The sequence below is a fragment of the Myxine glutinosa genome, chromosome 10, assembly GCF_964187855.1.
Source record: "Myxine glutinosa chromosome 10, kmMyxGlut1.1, whole genome shotgun sequence".
Lineage (NCBI taxonomy): Eukaryota > Metazoa > Chordata > Myxini > Myxiniformes > Myxinidae > Myxine > Myxine glutinosa.
This window is the reverse complement of record NC_136270.1, coordinates 12570173-12594657: the sequence shown is the minus strand read 5'-3', so window position 1 is coordinate 12594657 and position 24485 is coordinate 12570173. Positions and strand designations below refer to the sequence as shown.

General features: G+C 47.0%; 1 protein-coding gene across 2 annotated transcripts in view; it reads right to left on the bottom strand.

Annotated features, from left to right (window-relative positions):
* LOC137434233 (intraflagellar transport protein 27 homolog) overlaps positions 1–24485 on the bottom strand; it is a 91536-nt gene that overhangs the window by 6816 nt on the left and 60235 nt on the right. Inside the window, exons 4-6 of one of the 2 annotated variants that reach the window (XM_068127031.2) lie at positions 10647–10706; positions 6301–6406; positions 1491–1600 (exon numbers count right to left, since the gene is read on the bottom strand). In XM_068127031.2, coding sequence (XP_067983132.2) covers positions 1491–1600; positions 6301–6406; positions 10647–10706 — 276 coding nt within the window. Of the gene's footprint in view, positions 1–1467; positions 1601–6300; positions 6407–10646; positions 10707–24485 lie in introns of both variants that reach the window. The other variant, XM_068127032.2, reaches the window with a different exon arrangement.

The window sequence follows — 24485 nt, the reverse complement described above, 5'->3', positions numbered from 1 at the left end:
ATATATATATAGATTATGAAACGATGCCTGAGACAGCGCTTTCCACCTCCATCAAACAGGTACGAGTTGATTGCCTTTCTTGTGGAAGAATGGTGCCACATCCCTCCTGCAGAATTCCAGACGCTGGTGGACTCTATGCCATGGCGCGTACAGGCCGTACTGGCTGCATGTGGTGGTCCAATGCTCTATGAAGTGACTTTACATTGGTATTTCAATTTTATTTGTCCACTACCTGTAGGTTTGCGCAGAATTTCAAGTTTTTATTAAGCAGCAATCCAGAGATGACAACCATAAAGCAATTTAAGATGTCACTTCAAATAAGACTGTACGTCTTGAACCATTTGTAGAAGTCTCACTCAAATCACACAGGTTTACGAGCAGCGTTCTACGTCACGGCTAGCATGGATGTTTGCGTGAAGGGAGCGAGTGCCTAGTGGGTGTACATGAGGTTACAACCACCTTCATATTCCAAATTACAAACAACTGCAGAAATGAAGGTACAAAAAAGAAAGAGACAGATGCAAGGAAAGTTGATGTAGCTGGAAACAAATGAGGAGAGTTCGATGATAAAATCCACCAAGATGAACCGGACATGTTGGCCATTAAAGAAGAAAAGAGCGCATCGAAGAACAAAACATTTAAAATAGTTGTTTTTTTTGAAGATCAGATTCAACGATTCACGAGCCAAGCAATATAAAAATAAGTGGTTATTGTTATAGTTGTTGTCGTCTCAAGATATTTATTCTCAAATGCAATGTATTGCAAGCAAGTCTTCAATGAGGAAGCCGTGAATAAATAAACAAATAAATAAACTATAATGAGGTTAACACACTGTCATCAAGTCATTTTAACTATGGCTTGTCACCACGGTCACAAATACCATAAGCGTCTTTGCAGTGCACCAAGTACAAATAGTCTTCGGCCAGATCATTTTGCCTGGAAGAGGATTATAAATAATTAACAAGTACGCTGTTCCTAGTTCATGTTGAATTGTTATGGTGACGAGCATCATTGCAGGCCTTGTAATGATAATTTTGTCTTTTTTTTGCATCAAATGTTATTGCAGTTATAGGTACACTGTCAGTTGAAATGCATGTGCTGTCATATATGTGTTTCATAGCCAGTCATTGACACATTGTATGACTGGGAATATGCGACTTTCAAAATGGCAAAATCTGCCCAGACTGCTCGGCACACATGTGCAGAAACCCCTGGTGAGTAAATTAGGGGCAGTCAATTGGTTAGCAAATTGGTTAGTAAATTGGGGGCAGTCTCGACGTATTTCACGCCTCCCAGATAAGGATTGTAGTATGAAACGACTAAAAAAAAACTTCTTTAAAATTATATTTTCCCAAATAATATTCATCAGCAACACAGAAATGCCCTCAGCCAATGATGCTGCCCCGTAGCCTTGTGCTGCACACGAAAGAAGATTCACATTGATATACAAATTGCCTCTATCCTTACCAGACATTCCCTCCCAATCTCACCGCTGATGTTTCAAAGTAGTTGAGGCCCAGCGATGCAGCAACAGACTGAGCGCGTTCAGCAGACACCACACGCCGAGCGGTCAAGTCAGCTTTGGTACCCACCAACACTCCTGCACAGACATGCCAAGGTTGTTATGCAGCTATGCCCCATATTTACATAACCAACTCACTGCTCATGGCATGCCGAGGTTGTTGTTGTTGTCGTTGTTGTTGTATACAGTCATGGCCAAAAATATTGGCACCCTTGCACTTTTTCAAATAACTCACAATTTTCTCAAAAATAAGTTGACATTGCCAAAAGTATTTGGTCTCCACAATTTTTTATTTCACTGTTAATTTTACAGAACCTTTGTTTTTGATTCAGAACTTAATATATCCTTTTAAATCAGAAAATAAAAAGAAATAGCATTGACAAAATTATTGACACCCTCGACTAAATATTTGGTAGCACGGCCTCTGGACAAAATAACTGCAGTCAAGAGCTTCCTATAGCCATGAATGAGCTTCCCACACCTCTCTACTGGCGGTTTGGCTCACTCTTCTTGTGCAAACTGCTCCAGTTCTCCCAGATTTGAAGGGTGCCTTCTCCCAACTGCTGTTTTCAGAACTCCCCACAGGTGTTCAATGGGATTTAAATCTGGACTAATTGCTGGCCACTTCAGAACAGTCCAGTGTTTTGTCTTGAACCATTCCTGGGTACTTTTTGAAGTGTGTTTGGGGACATTGTCCTGCTGCAAGACCCATGACCTTCGACGGAGACCCAGCTTTCTAACACTGGGTTGAACATTGCGCTCCAAAATGCCATGGTAATCTCCTGGTTTCATGACGTCATGCACACATTCAAGGCACCCAGTGTCAGAGGCAGCACAGCAACTACCAAACATCACTGAACATCCTCCATGTTTGACTGTTGGGAAGGTGTTCTTTTCTTTGAAGGCTTCATTTTGTTTTCTGTAATCATAGAGAAGATGTGCTTTACCGTAAGCTCTAATTTTGTCTCATCTGTCCACAGGTCATTCTCCCAGAAGGATTTTGGCTTGTTCAGGTGTGTTTGGAAAACTCGTCAGGCTTTCTTATGTCTCTCTCTCAGCAGTGAGTTGGTGACGGATGGTGCGAGTTGAAACTGTCGTACCCTGTGTCTGAACGTCAGATTGAATCTGTTTGGCAGTTGATCGAGGTGCTTTCTCCACCATTTGAACAATCCTTCGCTGCAATCTTCGATCAAGTTTTCTCTTGCAGCCACGTCCAGCGAGGTTGGCTACAGTGCCATGGGCCTTAAACTTCCTGATAACATTGCGTACGGTGGACATAGGAACATCAAGGTCTCTGGAGATGGACTTGTAGCCTTGAGATTGTCCATGCCCTTGTGTCGGACCTCCTCAGACAATTCTCTGGTTTTCTTACTTTTCCCCATGCTCATTGCGGTACACACAGTGACACAAAACAGCAGAATGACTCCTTTTCTCTATTCAAACTGGTTGAATGAGTGATTTTTATATTGCAGGCACCTGCAACTCACCAAAGGTGAGTTCAAATGCAAATTAAAGGAGAATCACCTATTCTTGAAATCTAATTATTTCTAACAACCTCTAAAAGGTGCCAATAATATTGTCCAGGCCATTTTAGGATTTCTATGTGGAATAAGCTAAGATTTATTAATTACTTCGGCTTTTTTGTTTTGTTCCACTGCAAACCAAATAAATACATATATGGATCCCAAAATATTTTTTAATTTCAACATTTTTTCTGGAAGAAATGGCACATTATTTGAAAAAAGTGCATGGGTGCCAATATTTTTGGCCACGACAGTAGCTCCGGACAGTTCTCTCAAACAAGCCTGCTCCATGGAGATAGCCAACCAATCTCCCAGGAGCGACCTAGAGATCCCCCACATCCAGGATGTTGTACCCCCGCCATCACGAAGTCAGGGCCACAACAGAGTTAGAGAGAGAAAGAGAAAGAGGGGGAGAGAGAGAGAGAGAGAGAGAGAGGGAGAGGGAGAGGGAGAGGGAGAGGGAGAGAGAGAGAGAGAGAGAGAGAGAGAGAGAGAGAGAGAGAGAGAGAGAGAGAGAGACAATAGGGAAAGGGCCAGTCCATGGACACCAATCAACACTCTAACCGTGACTGCGCTGTCCTGACAAATCTGGGCAGCAGGGAAGGATGGGGAATATTTGGCCCCCGACTTATGTTGAAGGGTACAACCACCGCAAAGAGGCATCCCCAATAGTTGCTGAAGAAATGCCAAGGTTGTCAGGTTAGATGACATTGGAGGTAAATATCTTAAGGTACCACAAGGCCAATGGCAGCACTTTGCATCTTTTATGATGGGTCATCCTAATCTGTCTTACAGATCCTGGTTTTAATAGACAACCTATATATCCCTTGGCCCCAATCTGTAGTTATTTCATTGAATTATTATCATCCTTCCTAATCAGAGTCACATCAGTCTAGATGAACAGTCCTATTTGTTATAATCGGAGAGCTATGCCTCAGATATCTCAGGCTGTGATTGGTAAAGGATGTGCAAATATGTCTCACTAGCAGAAGTACCCGGCATTGCCGGGCGGGGGAGGGGAGGGGAACGGGGGGGAGGGGAGGGGAGGGGAACGGGGGGGAGGGGAGAAGAGTGGGAGGGGGAGGGGAGAGGGGAGAAGAGGGGGGGATGGGGAGGGTGAGGGATGGGAGGGGGTGGGAGGGAGGGAGGGGTGGGAGGGGGGAGAGGGGGGAGAGGGGAAGGGGGGAGGTGGGAGGGGGGAGGGGAGGAGGGATGGGGGGAGGGGAGGGGGAGGGGAGGGGGGAAGGGGGGAGGGGCCGGAGGGGGGAAGGGGGGAGGGGGAGGGGAGGAGGGAGGGGGGAGGGGGGAGGGGAGGAGGGAGGGGGGAGGGGAGAGGGAGGGGAGGGGGGAAGGGGGGAGGGGAGAGGGGGAGGGGAGAGGGGGGAGGGGGGAGGGGAGAGGGGGAGGGGGGAGGGGAGAGGGGGGAGGGGGGAGGGGAGAGGGAAGAGGGGGGGATGGGGAGGGTGAGGGATGGGAGAGTGAGGGATGGGAGGGGGAGGGGGAGGGGGTGGGAGGGGGGAGGGGAGGGGAATGGGGGGAGGGGAGAAGAGGGGGGAGGGGAGAAGGATGGGGGAGGGGAGGGGGAGAAGGATGGGGAGGGGAGGGGGAGAAGGATGGGGGAGGGGAGGGGGAGAAGGATGGGGGAGGGGAGGGGGAGAAGGATGGGGGAGGGGAGGGGGAGAAGCATGGGGGAGGGGAGGGGGAAAAGGGAGGGGGAGGGGGTGGGAGGGGGGAGGGGAGGGGAATGGGGGGAGGGGAGAAGAGGGGGGAGGGGAGAAGGATGGGGGAGGGGAGGGGGAGAAGGATGGGGGAGGGGAGGGGGAGAAGGATGGGGGAGGGGAGGGGGAGAAGCATGGGGGAGGGGAGGGGGAAAAGGGAGGGGGAGGGGAGAAGGGGAGGGGGTAGGGTGGAGGGGGAAGGGGGAGGGGGGAGGGGGAGGGGGGAAGAAAGGGAGGGTGAGGGGGGAGGGGGAGGGGGGAGGGGGAAGGGGAGGGGGAGGGGGAGGGGGGAGAGGAAAAGGGAGGGGGAGGGGGAAAAGGGAGGGGGAGGGGGAAAAGGGAGGGGGAGGGGGAGGGGGAGGGGGAAAAGGGAGGGGGAGGGGGAAAAGGGAGGGGGAGGGGGAAAATGGAGGGCGAGGGGGAAAATGGAGGGCGAGGGGGAAAAGGGAGAATGAGGGGGAAAATGGAGGGGGAGGGGGAAAATGGAGGGGGAGGGGAGAAGGGGAGGGGGGAGGGGAAGGGGAGAAGGGGAGGGGTAGGGTGGAGGGGGTAGGGTGGAGGGGGAAGGGAAGGGGGGATGGAGGGGGGAGGGGGAAGGGGGAGGGAAGGGGATGGCCAGTCAACAATGACGTTGCAGTTCTCATGGTCGGAGAGCAGCACAACAATCGGGCATAGTCCTGCATATTCGCAACAGCACGAAGCGGATTTGGAGACTCACCGATCCTGTGACGTCCTCCAGTACCGGCGTTGCCGGGCGGGGGAAGGGAGACCCGTACATTCCCAACCCGTACATTCGCCCTCTCGACTCAAGCTCACTTGGACAAAAGCCTCGCACAAATTACACCGTGAAGGCCCAATGGTCATGTCTATGCCACAAATCACGGGCGCACTGAATTGAAAATATATAGAACGCTCATACTCCGTGAAAAGTGAAGCCGCCGTGTCGCCATCTTTGTCAGCACGACTCGACCAACTCGCTTCGCGGATCTCGTTTTGTGCGGCAATAAACTGCTCCAATCGGTTACGGAAGGGTTGTGGAAAGACGTTTCACAGCTGTTTCAAAGACATTTAATTCATATCGCACAAAATCGATACAAAACACGATCGCATAAAAGGTGAAAAAACGTGTGACGTGTGACGGGATGGAACATCACGTGATCGCTCTGAGCGAATCAGTCTGGCGGCGGAAATGGAACATCACGTGATCGCTCTGAGCGAATCAGCGAGCTGCTCTGGAACCGGCTGAGATTAGCGGGTACTTCGCTGAAATGCGCTGAGATAAATATGAATAAAAAATATGGATCGTCAAATATTTTGAGTTCGGCCATGTTCGTCCCACGCTCAATGGCCATGTCTATGTCAAATATCAAGCACGTAAGCCTCTCCGTTTAGGAGTCTATCGGTAACATTACACACACACACACACACACACACACACACACACACACACACACACACACACACACACACACACACACACACACACACACACATACACACACACACAAACTGTGTTTTATATATATAGATGGCTCACCTGCCACATGGAAGGATCCCAAGCATTGCATCCAGGAGGAACAGGAAACAAGTGACCCTTCATCAGTGAGATCAAATACGAGGCAGACACCAGCTGCATGATGCCACTGTCACGCGCACAGAAAGATAAATAAAGTCTGCCTTTAAACTGCAACATGTATATCGAACTGGCTTGGCCATTAAATGGACACCGATGTGATGGTATAATGTGAAGTCGATAAAAAGTCGTCAAAAGTACCTCGTATCTTACATCTCATACATGCACATTATAAACTGCTGTACTTAACAAAGCATGTTATCGTCAAGTGTGAAAGCCAACGGTTTGTAAATACGAAAAGTTTATTATCTGTGGAGTAAAAGCCGATATGTTGAAGGAGGAGGGAAAATACACTTGTGTGTTTGTTTAAATGCCAGCAAGATTAAGTAATAATGTAGAATTCACCGTTATTAAATTTTCACAGTGATTAAACTTTCATAGAATATTCAAGGAACAGAGGACACAGAGGACACAAAACAGAGAACAGAGGACATTAACAAAAGCCCTCATCTATCGGCTGGATAGAAAGAGTGATTTCAATATCATTTCCGAGAAAAAGAGGTTATGGTTACGTGGAAATCTCGGACTGATTGAAGTATGGAAGGGCAGGAGGTAAAGGTAATTACGAAAAAAGGGTAAGGAGGTGGAGATGGCGGAATCCAGAGAACAAAGAATGCAACATCAAACCACACAGTAAACAAAGTACTTTACTCTTAATGAATTGAAGGATCAAGCATGTTAGAAATTGAAAAATCATAACGATTTTTATACAACGAAACCTCCGAAAGGGGGAATCCCAAACCTGTAAACACACTTAACAAAGAGAAGGCGAAAAAACACCAACTAAAGCAAACATGTAGAACACACACACACACACACACACACACACACACACACACACACACACACACACACACACACACACACACACACACGTAATAAAAATATTAGCATATGACTCATGTCATTGTATTGTGGCGAGGGTGTGGTTCGATCCGGATGTTGGTGCAGACTTTGCCATTAGAATATTCCTGCACATCCTAGGGCAAGTGCTAAATTAATGAACTTCCAGCTCATTGTGCTAAACATAACAGTGCAACTTTATTGTTATTCCCTGTCATTTGATTTGAGACAACATTTCAAAATGCCTGATGTGGATTTTTGTAACAGTCCTCTAATCTATTAATTTGTGTGTGTGGGGCATTTAGCATTACAAATTTCACTTTAGTTCCTTTTTTTATTCCAAAATATTTGGCTAACTGTGTACGACTTGACTACATGAGTGGAGGAAGTCAGATATCTAAGAATGAATGCTACTTAATTGAAGGCTGGTTAAATTTGGCTAGTTAGTTTTGCTATTTGAAAAGATCTACCACAATGACATCACTAGCCACGGTATTTAAATAACCAAGGAAAAGGTGATGAAGTGAAGTATAAAAGCCAAATACTATGGAAATACCACCCATTTAATGTTTGAAAATAAATTATACCAGAATACGGTCATGTATATACAGTAAAATGTGATGCCCTAAACCTAAAGTAACAGTAGAAGCAGTATAGTAGTAGTAGTAGTAGTAGTAGTAGTAGTAGTAGTAGTAGTAGCAGCAGCAGATGAAGCAGTAGTAGTTATTGTGAGCTAGATAATAACTGCTGAGGCTTGTACTCAAAGAAAAGAAAAAACGAGAAAGCATCTCAAAATGCAACGCCCGTCTGCTTTGTAGTCAAATCAAACTTCATGAAAACGACAGTGAAACAATTGTACATTTTATGAATTTGTGTTCGCATAGTCTCATAATAAAGGTTTGATGAAGATTTCATGACAAAAGCTCAATTGGTAAAAATGTTATGGCCTGGACAGAGATACACTAAAGCTCAATGGCAAATAAATAAAGAAACATGGAGTGATTTTTAAAAATGGAGCATCTCACGCCTGACGGGCTGTGGCGGGGCTAATAAGGGCTATGTTATAATTACTTTGCCCGTTCACATTTTCATCAAATTTTCAATGAGTGAAAATAATTTTTTGTTAATTAGTAAATTTAATTATACTAGCAACGGTACCCACCCTATGGGTGGGGCTTCAATTGGGAAGCCCAAATGAAAAGGCAAAATATCAGAAATTGAAGGCTTTTTAAAAATTTTAAACGATGCATATGAACATCCGTTGAATCATATCACACGCAAATCATCAAAATCTAAACAGTACATAGTGCACATTTTGAAAAAAGATTGAATTCTGCAAAACGGAAGCGGCCGCTGCACGTCCTTCTCAGTCGCACGTTTATGTGTGAAGAGTGCACGCCGAATCTGTAATGCGGAAGCGGCCGCTACACCTGTTTCTCAGTCGCTTTGCACATGCTGCCATGTTACTTTGGAGCCGCACGTTTATATAGGAAGAGTTCGTCAGGAGTCGATCTACTCTCTCCTGGTACGTAGAATAAACAGTATTTGTAGAATTTCAACAAAAGCCACATCACTGTTCATATCGGTAAATATTATTCCATCGTGTTTGGTAAAACTGGAAAATTGGAAAACTTGGAAAAATTGGAAAAACTATCACCTATTTTACTCCCAGGGGTCCCAGGAATACCCACCCAAAATATCATTGCAATCGGTTGAGCCGTTTTTGCGGTACCTTCAAACGGACGGACATTTGATGAATTATAGTAAGATTCTGCATATTCTCATAATAAAGGTTTGTTGAAAAGTTGATGACAAAAACTCAAATGGTTAAAAAAAAGTTGTGGCCTGGACAGCCGGACAAACAGACAGACACACAGAAGTGATTGCAAAACCCCGTCTCCTACTGTGCTGGGGAGGGGGAGGAGGGAGACGGGCTAAACATCTACTTTACTCAACTGAAGAGATAATTTGTCCCGTGCAAGTTGTAATAAGTCAATATACCATTATTCATGACTATATCAAAGCAAATACAAGGAACCTTAAGGGGTAATATTGCAAAGTGCATTATTTTGGGCAGAAAACCCCCCACAAACCTGTGACTATTCCCACAAATGTGATGTTGTAAGCTCTCCATTCATTCCTAAATGTAGCAAAGCTTTCATAAATAACAAGCGTTACGCCTAGGTCCCCCGTCGGTGAAGTGATGTGAGTTGACAAAGTGGAAGACGCAAGGCGGCCATCTTGGATTTTGACGTGGCGACCCAATTTTCAACAGCGTTCTTCCTTATGCCTAGATACACCCACACACCAGATTAGAAGTTGGTACTTCGCTTATTTCTCAAGATATTCCGCTCACAAGGTTCAGACATACATGGCGGCGGCCATCTTGGATTTTGACGTGGACACCCAATTTTCAATAGCGGTCTTCCTTACGCGTAGGTACACCCACACACCAGATTAGAAGTTAGTAGTTCGTTTATTTTTCAAGATATTTTGCTCACAAGGTTCAGACATATATATGGTGGCGGCCATCTTGGATTTTGACATGGCGACCCAATTTTCAATAGCATTCTTCCTTATGCCTAGATACACCCACACACCAGATTAGAAGTTGGTACTTCGCTTATTTTTCAAGATATTCCGCTCACAAGGTTCAGACATACATGGCGGCGGCCATCTTGGATTTTGACGTGGCGACCCAATTTTCAAAAGCATTCTTCCTTATGCCTAGATACACCCACACACAAGATTAGAAGTTGGTACTTCGCTTATTTTTCAAGATATTCCGCTCACAAGGTTCAGACATACATGGCGTCAGACATACATGGCGGCGGCCATCTTGGATTTTGACGTGGGTTGCACCCACACACCAAATTAGAACTCGGTCTTTCGCTTATGCACGCACGTATGCACGCACACACGGACGGACGCACACACAGACGGAGGGAGGGGAAAACCATAGTCCCCCTTTCGCTCCGCGGTGCGACGGGGGACAATAAGTTAGATTGCGGCCCGACATTACCGATCCTCACCTTCCTTGTTTATGTATTGCAAGTTTGGTGGTGGCTACAATTACCTTTATTTTACACAAGAACCTGTAATATCTTATCCTTTAAAAGAGGATGTCCAAAAATAATAAGTCATAGAGGAAGTCAGAAATGGAACAAGAATCCTTAACAGTAAAAACAAAACCTAGGTCGAAAATGAGGGCAATGTAAATATATGTGAAACATAATCTCTTGGTTATAAACAAAATGCACATATGTCAGGCGAGTCAGTGAAATGCTGAAACACAATGCTCTGTGAACTACTCTTAAACGAAGGTCAACCATCATTCTCAGTGAAGGTCAAAAATGCTTAGTAGCAGGTAATGAATCCACAGATTTCAGAGCAAGTTTCAAACTTACATGTGTCTCCAATGACCTCTGGAAAATTTCCTTTCCCGAGCAATCACACAGGTACATCTCCTGCCAGGTATTGGATGATCAATGTAAAAATCGTCAATCAAACCCCAATGTGCGGTACAGAACAGAACATACCACACTTTGTACAAAAAGCTGCTTGGGAATGTTCTAACATCAGGAACAAACACAAACATTTGATGTGCAACAATATGGCTTACGATGCTGGATCCCACATTTTAATACGTCTGATTAAAATGCACACCACTGTTGAAGAAGAGTGTTAACAGATTGAATGTCCACACCTCAAGAACAATGTCAAAGATTTAATTCACTGGAGAAGACTCACTCGAATATATTGTTACAGACACGACTTTGGTGTTAAGGTGGGCCGAGCGGAATGGCCGCCGTGTCCGCACAAATTACCCGATTGTACTCGAACGTCGACGAAGCCGCGCTACGCTGGCTCAATAGGAAAGAGAAGACACCCGGCTGGGTTATAATGACACAATACGACACCAGGGGTTCAGTTCTCAAGACCTCCGGAGGAGGTTATATTAAGGCGGAAGGTTAGATTACAACTACAAGAGGTACATCATAGGAAGACAGGCACTTAGACACAACCTTATATTATTCCCGACAGACCACAGAGAAACAGGACAAAACTGACTCACACGGGGATTGATGGCGAGGAAAGCGGGTATTCGATGGCCAGCACAAGGTGCACCTTGTGCTCAGGGACAGGATGGCGCGGCCCAAAAGATGCAGGAGGTCTCTCAGCGCTCGAGGTGGCGTCTTGTCGTCTCAAGCTGGGGGCGCATCTGACGTCACATCCGGCGCGTGGCCGCGTATATCCGGCGGGGAGTGACACGCCCTCGGCTCGTTAGCTCCGCCTCGTGGAATCGGCACGTTGCTTCTCATTGGGTGCGTGCGGGGGGTTACTGGCTCCGCCCCCGACGAGGAGCTGACAGCCAGCCCCTTCGGGGTAACCCCGTGGAGCGCATGGTCTGGAGCTAATCGAGCCGGTGTGAGGACGCATCCTCCCCCGCTCCGCCGCCATCCCCTCTGTTGTTGTTGTAATTGTTGTTGTAGTTGTTGTTATTGTTGTTGTTTGGGGAAGAAGATGGGAGGAGGTATGGGAAAGGTCCTAAACTCACTACTGATGCCATATAATCACATTCTGGTGCAACGAAGAGTCATAATTAATGGAAACGAGGCCTTAACTGACATAGATTAAGAATAACTAGGAAGATGTCCGAAAGTTGGCTACGTGTGGTGCGGTGGACCTGGGCACGACATTTAATGGGGGAATAAGGGGAAGGTCGGCTCTACTGATTGTTATTTACATGCAATGGGACTAGGGAATGGGGGATTGGGGAAAGTTGGGGAGTATTGGAGAAAATAGGGGAATATTTACAAGCGGATATGGAGGCCAAATTCCATATTCGCAACATTGCACCCTTCTCTACCCTCGGGGCGTCCCGACCCGATAAATTTTTACCTACTTTAGTGTGGCACGCAATGTAGTTCCCTCTACTATTAACTCTACCCTGAGTGCGACAGTTTTACAGATATTCACAAATGAGTAAATATGTCCCCCTGCGACGTTGCACCCTTCTCCTCACAGAAACACACCCACAGGATAACCGAATCCGGAAAGAATTCGCAAACTACACATACAGCCGGTAGGGAGCATTATTTACAAGATTACGCTGATATCTACACTACGATCCAGGACCTGTCTTTGGAGGAACACATGCAGATGTTATGCATAGAGAGAGCGCGCTTGCCAACATCGATACACCAACCCACGAGTGCTCTGTGGCCGACGGCCTTTAATAACGTGCAGAGCACCCTTCCCGAGCATCAACAGCACCACCCCACCACCAATCGGTGCAGTCACCATTGTTCATTGGAATAAAAATAAATTCGACAACCCCTAACCCTGCAGGTGTCTCTTGCTCTTCTTGTGGTGCACTTGGTGGTAACTAAAAGTGGTTCACCTGTATGGCATAGGTGCCACGTTGACCCATAGGTCCATCCCCGGGTGGTGCTTGGCCGCAAACGAACTGCGGTCCATTGTGGGTGGCCACAAACATTGCGGTCCATATGGTGTATCGATCCAGGCAGCCAACAGCGAAAGTGCAGGCCCACAACTGCGTAGCCAGCACCTCTCTCTCCTCTCTCTCTACCCCAAAGCCAGATCCTCGGAGGTGGGAGACAAAAGAAGAAACAAGTGAGTAAGGTGGTAAGGGCGCAAAAGTGCACGCAATATAAGGTAATGCACACTGGGGGCACATGGGAACCAGGTGAGACAGGTACGTTCCTATCGTACGCCCCCCCCCCCACCAGGTAACCTACATGGCCCCTCCCTTACCCCTTACTGTATCCACAAAACACAACACTACCCATAAACATCTACTTTACAAATCAACAAACATCCCTACTGTCTTCCCCGTTCCTCCCATAAACCAAATTCGTCTTCTCTCCCTCCTAACCAATCAAATTTGCCATTTTCAACTCTCATCAAAATTTGCCATCTCCAACTCAACATCAAAATTTGCCATCACCAATTCATCATCAGTCCCTCCTAGGGAGGGAGAGATGGAATCACCCCAATGTCTCATCCACGTCGTGATGCGTCTCACAAATCCAACAGCAATTCTCATTTCTGCAACACAAACAAAGAAAACACAGGGGTGGAGTCATCATCATCACCACAGGTAAGTGGCTGCGTATGGTGCGACAGGTTCATTAATCCTAACTATTTCCTAAATGACTTTAACAACTTTACACTACCCGGGGTCTTTCTCCGGCCAAACCATTGGCCCTCTTACACTATGGGTTCTAAAAACCAATTCCCATTGGCCAAACTGTGGTGCTCTTCAATTTGGGGTCTCACTCCCCCGATTCATCTCCCGGTGCCCTCGCACAATTTCTGGGCTGCGGCGTGTACCTCTCCCAGTGGGTCTACCCACCTGCACACCTCCACCACTGCAGTTGCCTCCGAGCTTACCTGCTCCTTGCCCTAACCTAACTACCTGGGGAAGGCCCTCTGGCACTCTCCCCACTCGGTGCCCTCTCTGGCACTGGGCTACCCGGGTCCATCCTCCGGATCCTCGGGCCCCATCCACAACTCTACCGGCTCCCAGAGCCCACCTGCGGCCTCACCTGGCCGACATCCTCACAGTGGTGGAGTGCCCAACCAACTACACACACTAACAGGCTACACGCCCAGCCATTTCCACAACACTAATGCACCCATTCACAACACCATTCTGCAACCGCACCACAGATGCCAATATCCAACCACAATTTACCTGTACCCTCTACCTAACACTTACACTACCCGCCCCGGGTACTCGTGAAAGGGGTCCACTCTTCCCCCATCCACACCTTCGCACCATGCACACCACTCCGTACCACTTACTCCAACTCTCTCCACACACCTGTACCTGCACACCTGTGCTCTCACACCTGGTGCCACCTGCACCCTTCTCTCCCCAAGCGCATTCGCGCTGATCCACGACACTCACTACTCATACACTGCTCCACACACCTGTCCAATTGCACACCTGTGCAATCACACCTGTTCAATTCTCACAAACACGGCATCATCTCAGCTAACTACTCCCTTCTGAAACTTGCGCTTCCCAGTCGTCCCTTTAAACTATTGCGCTCCCTCGTCATTATCATCCATACTAATCTACCTGCGTCCCCACTACAGGTATCAGTCACTAACTAACCTTAACGTTACCTAAGGTCATCTTCTCTAGATCCCTACACACAATATCCTAACCCACCCGGGCTAGTTTTCACTGCCATACACCCCATAAGCTATTGCTCCTTTGCCCCACATGGGAAGGATGGTGGATTTGCCATCCCACCACATCGGGGGTCTCTCACTACCAATTTTGCACATCAAATTTCAATAAATCAAAAATTTGCCAATCACTACCCATCATCTGCCAATCACTACTGCCAATCCCTTGCCAATCGTCAAATTTTGTTTTTCTCTAATTTTGGGTCCAAAACACTAACCTCATCACCCAGTCGACTCACTAATACCTCTCGGTGCGCCAATCCCTGTCCAAAGCCCGGCTTCGTAAAGCCAAGCAATGGATGCTGGTTGTTTTGTGCCAGCGGCTGGATGCGTCCGGCACTCGGTGCAGGGACGGGGGCTTACCCGTGCCGAGATCCCACGCACCACCTCGGCACGGAGCCATCCAATGCCCCGCTCTCGACCTGCCGGCACGTCTCACCAAAAAGTGGTCGCCATGACGACTCTTTCTATCGGGCCGCCCGCTCCGCCTAGTGGAGCACGGACGTTCAAAGCGAGGCCCAGCACGGATCGCGCACGGCGGTCCTTTCAAACCCGCCGTGGCTCGGATCCCCGCTGGTTCTCGCGGCACGCGAAACCCGGCACGCACCGAGGGCCCGCTTCGGCTAAAAGTCGACCTAACCTTTAACCCGGTCACCGTCGATGCTTCACCTGCTTGCTTACACCCCGCAGCCCGTTCCTTGCTCACACCTCCAGCCGTTTCCATGCTCCTTGTACCGTTCCTTACACACCCAGGCACACCCATTCCACTCACAGCCTTGGTCACACACCTGACCACCGAACACTTTGGCACACACTCGTTGGTAGCACACCTCACCAATACACCTCTTCGCGCCCCCTCCTCGGTCACCTCCTCTGTGACAATCACAGGTGTGCTCTCATTCGCACACCCAACCACGTGCCTCACCACCAACTCCAGCGTGCATTCCCACTCACGCTCTACCATTCCAGGTGTGCATCCTTCCATCCCAGGTGTACATCCTCGCTCACCTGTCACAACTAACTCACGCTCCATGTCACTCTCACTACTTTCACCTCCATTCCTGACAGCGCACTCACCCTTACTCTTGACAGCACACTCTTTCCTCATGCACCTGTCCGTCACACACCTTTCTCGCGCACACTCTCCCGTTACACCCTCTGTAACACTTACCACACCGCGCTTCCATGTGCTCCCTCGCACACGCGCTACGACCGACTCACTCTCGCCAGCACCCTCACTACTCCTTGGCACGCACTTTTTCCTCACACACCCCAGAGTCGGACTTTCTCGCACACCTCCTTTTTCGCACACCAGACCTGTCGCACACTTCACCAACGGCCTCTCACGAACACCCGGGTCCATCTCGACCCCCAAGCTTATTAAATCCCCTGGCGCATCATACGCACGACCATATTGGTCACCACTTACACCGGGTCCTCTTCCTCTTCGCTTCTCCTCCATCACCTGCGAATCCCTCATCCGGTTAATGAGCACATCATCACGATCCAAACACAGACTTTGGACCAATTCTTTTATCTCCTCTTTTATCTCTTTCTTATCCCCTCTCCGTCGCTTCTTAATTTCGCTCATCCCTTCTTCCACTTCTTCTAATTTGTGCCTCACCTCTTTTATTCCCCGGTACGTCTCCTCAAGCTCATCCTCTAAGGCTACCTTGACCGTTTCCATGTGCGTCCTCACCTGCCGGTCCTTCGTCTCCATTACCTCTATCACCTCGTCCAACCTCGTTGTCAGTCCCTCACGTACCATCTGACATTCCCTCTTCGTCGCTACCAAGTCATCTTTTAGTTCTTTCTGTGTCGCCTTTAAACCTCCTAATACCGCAGTGTTCCTTTGAACCTGCTCCGTTAGTCCTTTTTGTCCCTCCGTCAGCTGTTCCACCTCCTGCGTCAGGACCTCTATGCCCCCTTGTAACTTTACAGTCCCCTTTCTCACCTCCTTCTCCATGTGCTCCTCACAGTGCCTCACCTCCTCGCGCACTCCTCCGACCTCCTCACTCACTCTTCTTCTGATCTCCTCTCCCATCACTTGCATCTCCTGCCCAGATGCCACCCTCATCTGCTCCATTTCCTCCCTGTGAGCATCCAGTTTGGTTTCTACCCCCATTCTGACCCCCTCTATCTGCTGCCCCATTTGGTTAACTTCCCTTTCCGCTTGGTCCCTCATGTCCCTCAATTTGCCTTCCATGGTGTTTTCTAACCCCTCTAACCCTTTCTGCATCCCTTCCATTTGATTCTCTTGAGCGGCCATTCTGTTTTCTACCCCCGTTAACCCATGTTTCACTCCCTCTATCTGATTCTCTTGAGCGGCCATTCTGTTTTCTACCCCCATTAACCCATTTCTCACCTCTTTTATCCCGTTGTCTAACCCCTCAAAATTATTGTCTAACCTCCCAAATTTCTTGTCTAACTCCTCAAAATTATTGTCTAACCTCCCAAATTTCTTGTCTAACTCCTCAAAATTATTGTCTAACCTCCCAAATTTCTTGTCTAACTCCTCAAAATTATTGTCTAACCCCTCACTGGTACCCCTCGCTTCGTCCCTCATTACCCCCATTTGGTTTCCCATCCCTTTGAAATTATCGTCTGTTTTTACCATAAAGGCCATCATCTGTTTCATAAACAGGTTCCAATTCATTGGCATCTCGGGTTCGGCTACCGCGACCACGGCCGCGGCTAAATTTGGTGCCGCTACACCCACGTGCGCGACCACGCTATTTTGCGACCCTGCCGCCCTCACTGCTTCGCTCTCCTCGCGTCCCTCAATTTGGTCCTGGACCGACCCTGCTTCACTCTCCCCTACCGGACCCCAGCCGTCTTGATCCGCCATAGCGCGACTTGCAAAATTCGAGTTTCGTAAAACAAATCCAAATTTTTTTTTATTTTTTTTTTCGTTATAATTTCGTCGAGCGCAGTACGCGCTCCGAATCGATTTTCCCTCCCAAAATTTGGGCCTAACTAATTTAGTCCCGGGTCCGAATCCAACTCCTCGACACCAATTGTTACAGACACGACTTTGGTGTTAAGGTGGGCCGAGCGGAATGGCCGCCGTGTCCGCACAAATTACCCGATTGTACTCGAACGTCGACGAAGCCGCGCTACGCTGGCTCAATAGGAAAGAGAAGACACCCGGCTGGGTTATAATGACACAATACGACACCAGGGGTTCAGTTCTCAAGACCTCCGGAGGAGGTTATATTAAGGCGGAAGGTTAGATTACAACTACAAGAGGTACATCATAGGAAGACAGGCACTTAGACACAACCTTATATTATTCCCGACAGACCACAGAGAAACAGGACAAAACTGACTCACACGGGGATTGATGGCGAGGAAAGCGGGTATTCGATGGCCAGCACAAGGTGCACCTTGTGCTCAGGGACAGGATGGCGCGGCCCAAAAGATGCAGGAGGTCTCTCAGCGCTCGAGGTGGCGTCTTGTCGTCTCAAGCTGGGGGCGCATCTGACGTCACATCCGGCGCGTGGCCGCGTATATCCGGCGGGGAGTGACACGCCCTCGGCTCGTTAGCTCCGCCTCGTGGAATCGGCACGTTGCTTCTCATTGGGTGCGTGCGGGGGGTTACTGGCTCCGCCCCCGACGAGGAGCTGACAGCCAGCCCCTTCGGGGTAACCCCGTGGAGCGCATGGTCTGGAGCTAATCGAGCCGGTGTGAGGACGCATCCTCCCCCGCTCCGCCGCCATCCCCTCTGTTGTTGTTGTAATTGTTGTTGTAGTTGTTGTTATTGTTGTTGTTTGGGGAAGAAGATGGGAGGAGGTATGGGAAAGGTCCTAAACTCACTACTGATGCCATATAATCACATTCTGGTGCAACGAAGAGTCATAATTAATGGAAACGAGGCCTTAACTGACATAGATTAAGAATAACTAGGAAGATGTCCGAAAGTTGGCTACGTGTGGTGCGGTGGACCTGGGCACGACATTTAATGGGGGAATAAGGGGAAGGTCGGCTCTACTGATTGTTATTTACATGCAATGGGACTAGGGAATGGGGGATTGGGGAAAGTTGGGGAGTATTGGAGAAAATAGGGGAATATTTACAAGCGGATATGGAGGCCAAATTCCATATTCGCAACAATATAATGATTACAACACAGTTTAACAGTACTATGCCGGTGTACTCAAACAGGACTCAACACAACGCATCCAGCAAATCTTCTGCCCAATTCGGTTGCATCTTGTCTTTTATAGTGTTTTTTGAGACAAAAGCAATTCTGTGCTTTGAGGCATCAGACTGGACAATGAGGGGTCAAACAAGGGGTCAGGGATTTGAGACAAGTTGTCACCATCAGCATGGTAAAACATCTGTTGTTAATTCAACTCAGGCCATTTTAGATAAGCTTTTAAAGATGAAAAGAACACATACACGGCAAAATACATGGTATTTTGCCATGGCGGCACCAGTCGGGCGAAACAACATTGTTCTTTACATATTCCTTCTTTTCACACATTAGCAATGTAGTCATTATTCCTTAATATTTCAAACATAGTGTACACACAAGTTCTAGAATTCATAATGTAGATTACTGAAAGGTTGATCACTAAGTATATGTTTTTCACTATATTAGCATTCCATATTTCAAAGATTATAATACTGCTGTGCATCACGATTTGTATTATACAGCAACACTCCTGTTCCCTAGCTATCCTGAAATTGAGCAGAATAAGAACAGATTTTAACAGGATGCAAGTGATAACTCACCTACTCCATAGAAGAGGGACATTTCAATAGAATCAGAAGTCCATGCGGACTTCTACACCACCATGGCAGAAAGTCTGTATTAAAACCCAATGACCCTGAATGCATTTAAACACAACTTAGCATTACCATAATAATATTCAAAATACATCTTACTTTCAACAAAAGGAGTCTCTTGACAAAATTTTCAAATCTTGCATGAGTTACCATGGTGATGAATTTTGATTCAAGGTGCCAGCGATTACTCAACCTCTTCTTTGCTAGTGACACCATGATCTTTAACCTCCACCAACTAGTGCTGTCAGATAGGACACCCAGTTTAACGTCCATATGAGGGACAGCACACACATTGATGGCTCACCATGCCTGTGAAACACCAGCATGACCATTTACAACTGGCCCAAGCTTCGAACCCAGGCTAGACAGCTCAAAGGTGAGTGTGCATATGCTAGGCTATCCTGCCAGGCCACACTTTCAACCTCATCTACATTAGCTCTTCTCTATAAATCTAAAGTTTTCTCATTACTAGAAAATAACCTGTCATTATGGATGGGTTAATTCGCCAGAATTAGAGATGGGTTAAATCCCCTAGAATTGGAATATTTTAGTATGACTTGTAGTACCCCTTCCCATCAGGAGCAGCGCTTTGCCATATATATTTATATTGAGAGAGTTGGGGTCGGTCCTCCTTGAACCCCCGAGGACTATGAATTGTTTTTACCCCCAGAAACGTTCTCGTACACACCCCGAGTAAAAACAGCACTTTTCAGCTCATTCTGTCCAGAAGGTCAGGAGTGTATACAAGTCATACAAACACACAAAAGCAAACACAAACAAGAGCACTTCTTGAAACAAGGTATAATTTTACTTGAAGCCAAAACACACCACTTTGGTATATGTGCAGTTGGGTGGTTCTTAGCTACATAAGGCAAAAAACATTTTTGAATTGTTTTACTCCTAACCTTTAATTTTTTTGGTATTGAGGTCAAACTTCTGCCTGTTAAATCTTTTTTGAATAAATCAAGTTTAGGGGTTGCACTGTGACTCATGGTTGCAAGCCACTCAATGTTTGTGCCCGATAAGCGTTGATTTCCTGCAATCGGGAACCCCCTTGCAATGTTCTGTCACAACTTGAAGCAGATACTGGATTTGCTGTTCATCCCTTGCCAGGAGATCATTGTACTCTTCAATGAGAGCAACTGCATACACCAGAGTACAGCTGTACTGTATTCAATTAACTTTTAATTAATTCAATTAACAATTAATTCAAAATTAAATGAACTAATTATAAAAGAACTTAAAAATGCGCAGTACCGAGCAAGGTTGTTCAAACATACCTGTAATGTCCTGTAATGACCTGTAATGGTCAAAATCACAAGTATAGCAGTGGAGAATAAATAATCAAATCCAAACATTTATGCAAGCCAAATATGTGAAATTACAAGCTCTGTGTGCAACCCCTAAATTTAGTCCAAATGGCTTAAGATTGCACCACAAGGGTTTTTTCATACATACAAATTTTTTTTAAGTGTTAGGAGGATGACTTTTCTAACTTTCATTTTTAAGAACCACCCTAATGTGCAGTAATACATGAAGGGCACCTTTGCACACTGTATTTTTGTATGCAAGCTCAAGGCTCGTGGAAGAGCAAGAACACAGAACGGATAACAACGCAACAAACACCAACAGTAGGGCTGAAGGACAAAATAGAGGGAGGCGGGCAAATAATGGGTTTGGGGCGGAATGAAGAGGGGAGGGGAATATGCATGGGGTGGACAAGACAGAGGCAGAAGCAAAATCTCAAAAATGGAAATCTGGAAAGCTGGAAAGAGATGGGCTTGTGGTTGGTTCCATGGTGGGAAGAAAAGAGGAACAAATGACTGGATGTGAGTAGTGATTCTGGATTTTGGTAGTTTAACCAAGATAGGGTTGATGTTGAACCGCATGCACCCTGTAGAAAAATAGGGGGGGGGGGGGGGAAGGGGGCGGTGTGGGGGGATATGGAGATGGAGGCATTTCCTTCAGAGGGAAGAGGCTGCTGCCTGCAGATATGAATGATGATGGATGTCACGGCAGAGGGTGGAGTCATCAGTAAATAGATAAAGGGGATTTTCCAGAGATTAAGAGAGATAAATTGATGAAGATCAATAATAGGATTGGGCCCAGAACACTGCCTTTGGGCACTCCAGCCTTGACAGGGAGAGCAGATGAAAGGATTCCTATGAGTGCCACATGTTGGTTATGAGAGTAGAGGAAGTCAGTAAGCCATGTGCGGAGTTCGCCTTGGATGCCATAGGCAGAGATTTTGGAGAGCAATGTGGGATGCTAGACTATCAAAAGCTCGAGATATGTCCAGAGGGATGGCCTTGATCTCATGTCTGTCATTAGGGACCTCCATTCATTGTCGGGTGAGTAGGAGCAGCATGTCCAAGGTAGAGTCACCTGGTCTGAATCCAAATTGGGATCTGATTTGAGGTCATTGGAGAAAACTAGGGCGTGCCCGTACGTGGGTGCAAAAAAACATGCGTGCAAACAACAACAACAAAAAAAAACTTTGAAACCACGTGGCAGTAACGACCACAGAACCCCCCCCTCTATTTACATGAAATGGTTTGGTCCATTCGCAAAGCCAAAGCGAACGGCTTGCGAGTACGGTAGAACCCCCCCCCCCCCCCCCCTCTATTTACATGAAATGGTTTGGTCCATTCGCAAAGCCAAAGCGAATGGCTTGCGAGTACGGTGACCATACCTTGGGAACCACTTGTCCGATTAATTTCAAACCTTGAAAAGGCACATCCTCGGGTCCCCAGCAATATACCTGTAATACCTGTAACCTGTAACCTGTAACCTGTAATAACCTGTAATACCGTAAGTGCGTGATGTGACCGTACAATGAATGTATCCTCCCGACGCCGCAGCTCGGATGGCGCTGCAGTTAATCGGGCCTGTATCGGCAGAGTTATTATAAACGTGTACTACAATCGATCGTACCTTACAACAATCAACACAGATTGCAACTTGAAATAAATGAATACGCTCTCAAATGTGCCGTCCGAGGCAGCGTCTGCTCACCATGTTCAGCATTCAGTACGTCGTCACTATGACTATCCGTAAGTCCGGAAGTGACGTCCTCATTTGACTGTCCGGAGGGTCGCATATCGCAGTTACGATGAATCGCAAATTAGTTTTAATCTATCTATAATTCCAGTAATCTCTGTGTGTATGTTTGTATGTTTGTATGTTTGTATGTTTGTATGTCTGTATGTCTGTGACCGCTGTTTCTCGACAACCACGGGTCCGATATACTTGAAACTTGCCAGGTATATTGCTGGGGACCCGAGGATGTGCCTTTTCAAGGTTTCATATTAATCGGAGAAGTAGTTACCGAGCTATGTCCAAAAAACGATTCAACCAATCAGAGAGCAGCGAGCTATCACGTGTGCCGAACGTGGCGAACAGACTCTGCCTCGGACGGCACATTTGAGAGCGTATTCATTTATTTCACGTTGGAAAACTATGTTGCCGTTAAACTATGTTTTAAAACTAATTAAAACTAATTTGCGATTCATCGTAACTGCGATTTGCGACCTTCCGGACAGTGAAGACTGCACTTCCGGCAGCCAATCACAGAACGCGTTGTTGCGTAGGCGTGGCCGATGTGAGAGCGAGCCGAGCCGAGCGCGTGCGCCATTACGGTTCGTAATTCGATTTCTTCCGGAGAAAATAATAATTTCTCGATTTCTTATGCGCATTATTTCTCCCAATTCAGTCAGAGCGAAGGGCGGAAGCGAAGAGCGTTGTTTTTTTTGTTTACGGGCGTACGGGCGGGGTAGAGCGTACGGGTAGCGTTTTTTTTTTTTTTTGGCAAGGAACGGGCACCCACGTACGGGCATGCCCTAGTTAGTTTTAAAACATAGTTTAACGCCAACATAGCACCAAAATAGTTTGCCAACGTGAAATAAATGAATACGCTCTCAAATGTGCCGTCCGAGGCAGAGTCTGTTCGCCACGTTCGGCACACGTGATAGCTCGCTGCTCTCTGATTGGTTGAACCGTTTTTTGGACATAGCTCGGTAACTACTTCTCCGATTAATATGAAACCTTGAAAAGGCACATCCTCAGGTCCCCAGCAATATACCTGGCAAGTTTCAAGTATATCGGACCCGTGGTTGTCGAGAAACAGCGGTCACAGACAAACACACAGACACACACACATACAAACACACATACACACACACACAGAGAGATTACTGGTATTATAGATAGACTAGGGCGTGCCCGTACTATATATATATCTAAAATTACATCCCCCCCCCCCTCTATTTACATGAAATGGTTTGGTCCATTCGCAAAGCCAAAGCGAACGGCTTGCGAGTACGGTGACAATCCCCCCCCCCCTCTATTTACATGAAATGGTTTGGTCCATTCGCAAAGCCAAAGCGAACGGCTTGCGAGTACGGTGACAATCCCCCCCCCCCCTCTATTTACATGAAATGGTTTGGTCCATGAAATGGTTTGGTCCATTCGCAAAGCCAAAGCGAACGGCTTGCGAGTACGGTGACAATCCCCCCCCTCTATTTACATGAAATGGTTTGGTCCATTCGCAAAGCCAAAGCGAACGGCTTGCGGAGTTTGGTAAATAAATCGCCATAGCTCGGTAACTACTTCTCCGATTAATATGAAACCTTGAAAAGGCACATCCTCAGGTCCCCAGCAATATACCTGGCAAGTTTCAAGTATATCGGACCCGTGGTTGTCGAGAAACAGCGATCACAGACAAACACACACACACACACACACACACAGACACACACACAGAGATTACTGGAATTATAGATAGATGAATGATTTCATATGAACTGCGATGATGGGCTCCATGCCCTTGCTAAATATTGGAAGTAATCTGAAAGGGCTGTAGTTAAGGGGATCGGTTTTTGTAGCTTTTTAGGTCATCCTATCTCGTTTCTCGAAGAGATGTACTTATAAAAAGGGTCGTGATGTCCTGATGTCTGTCCGTCTATCGTGATGCTACTCCTCCCTTATCACCTGGCTGATTGTTCTGAAACTTGACACATAAATACAAGACAGCAAGCCGCACAATCGCTCAAGCTTCAATTTTTCGATGTCGGATCATGGGATCTCCAAGGTGGGTTACCTCCTGAAACTTTGGATCCCTACTCATCCCTTATTTATACACTGATTGCTTACACACTGATTTACACACCTTCAAACGATCATTCATTCATTCATTCATTTACACACTGAAACCCAACACAGCCCTTCTGCTC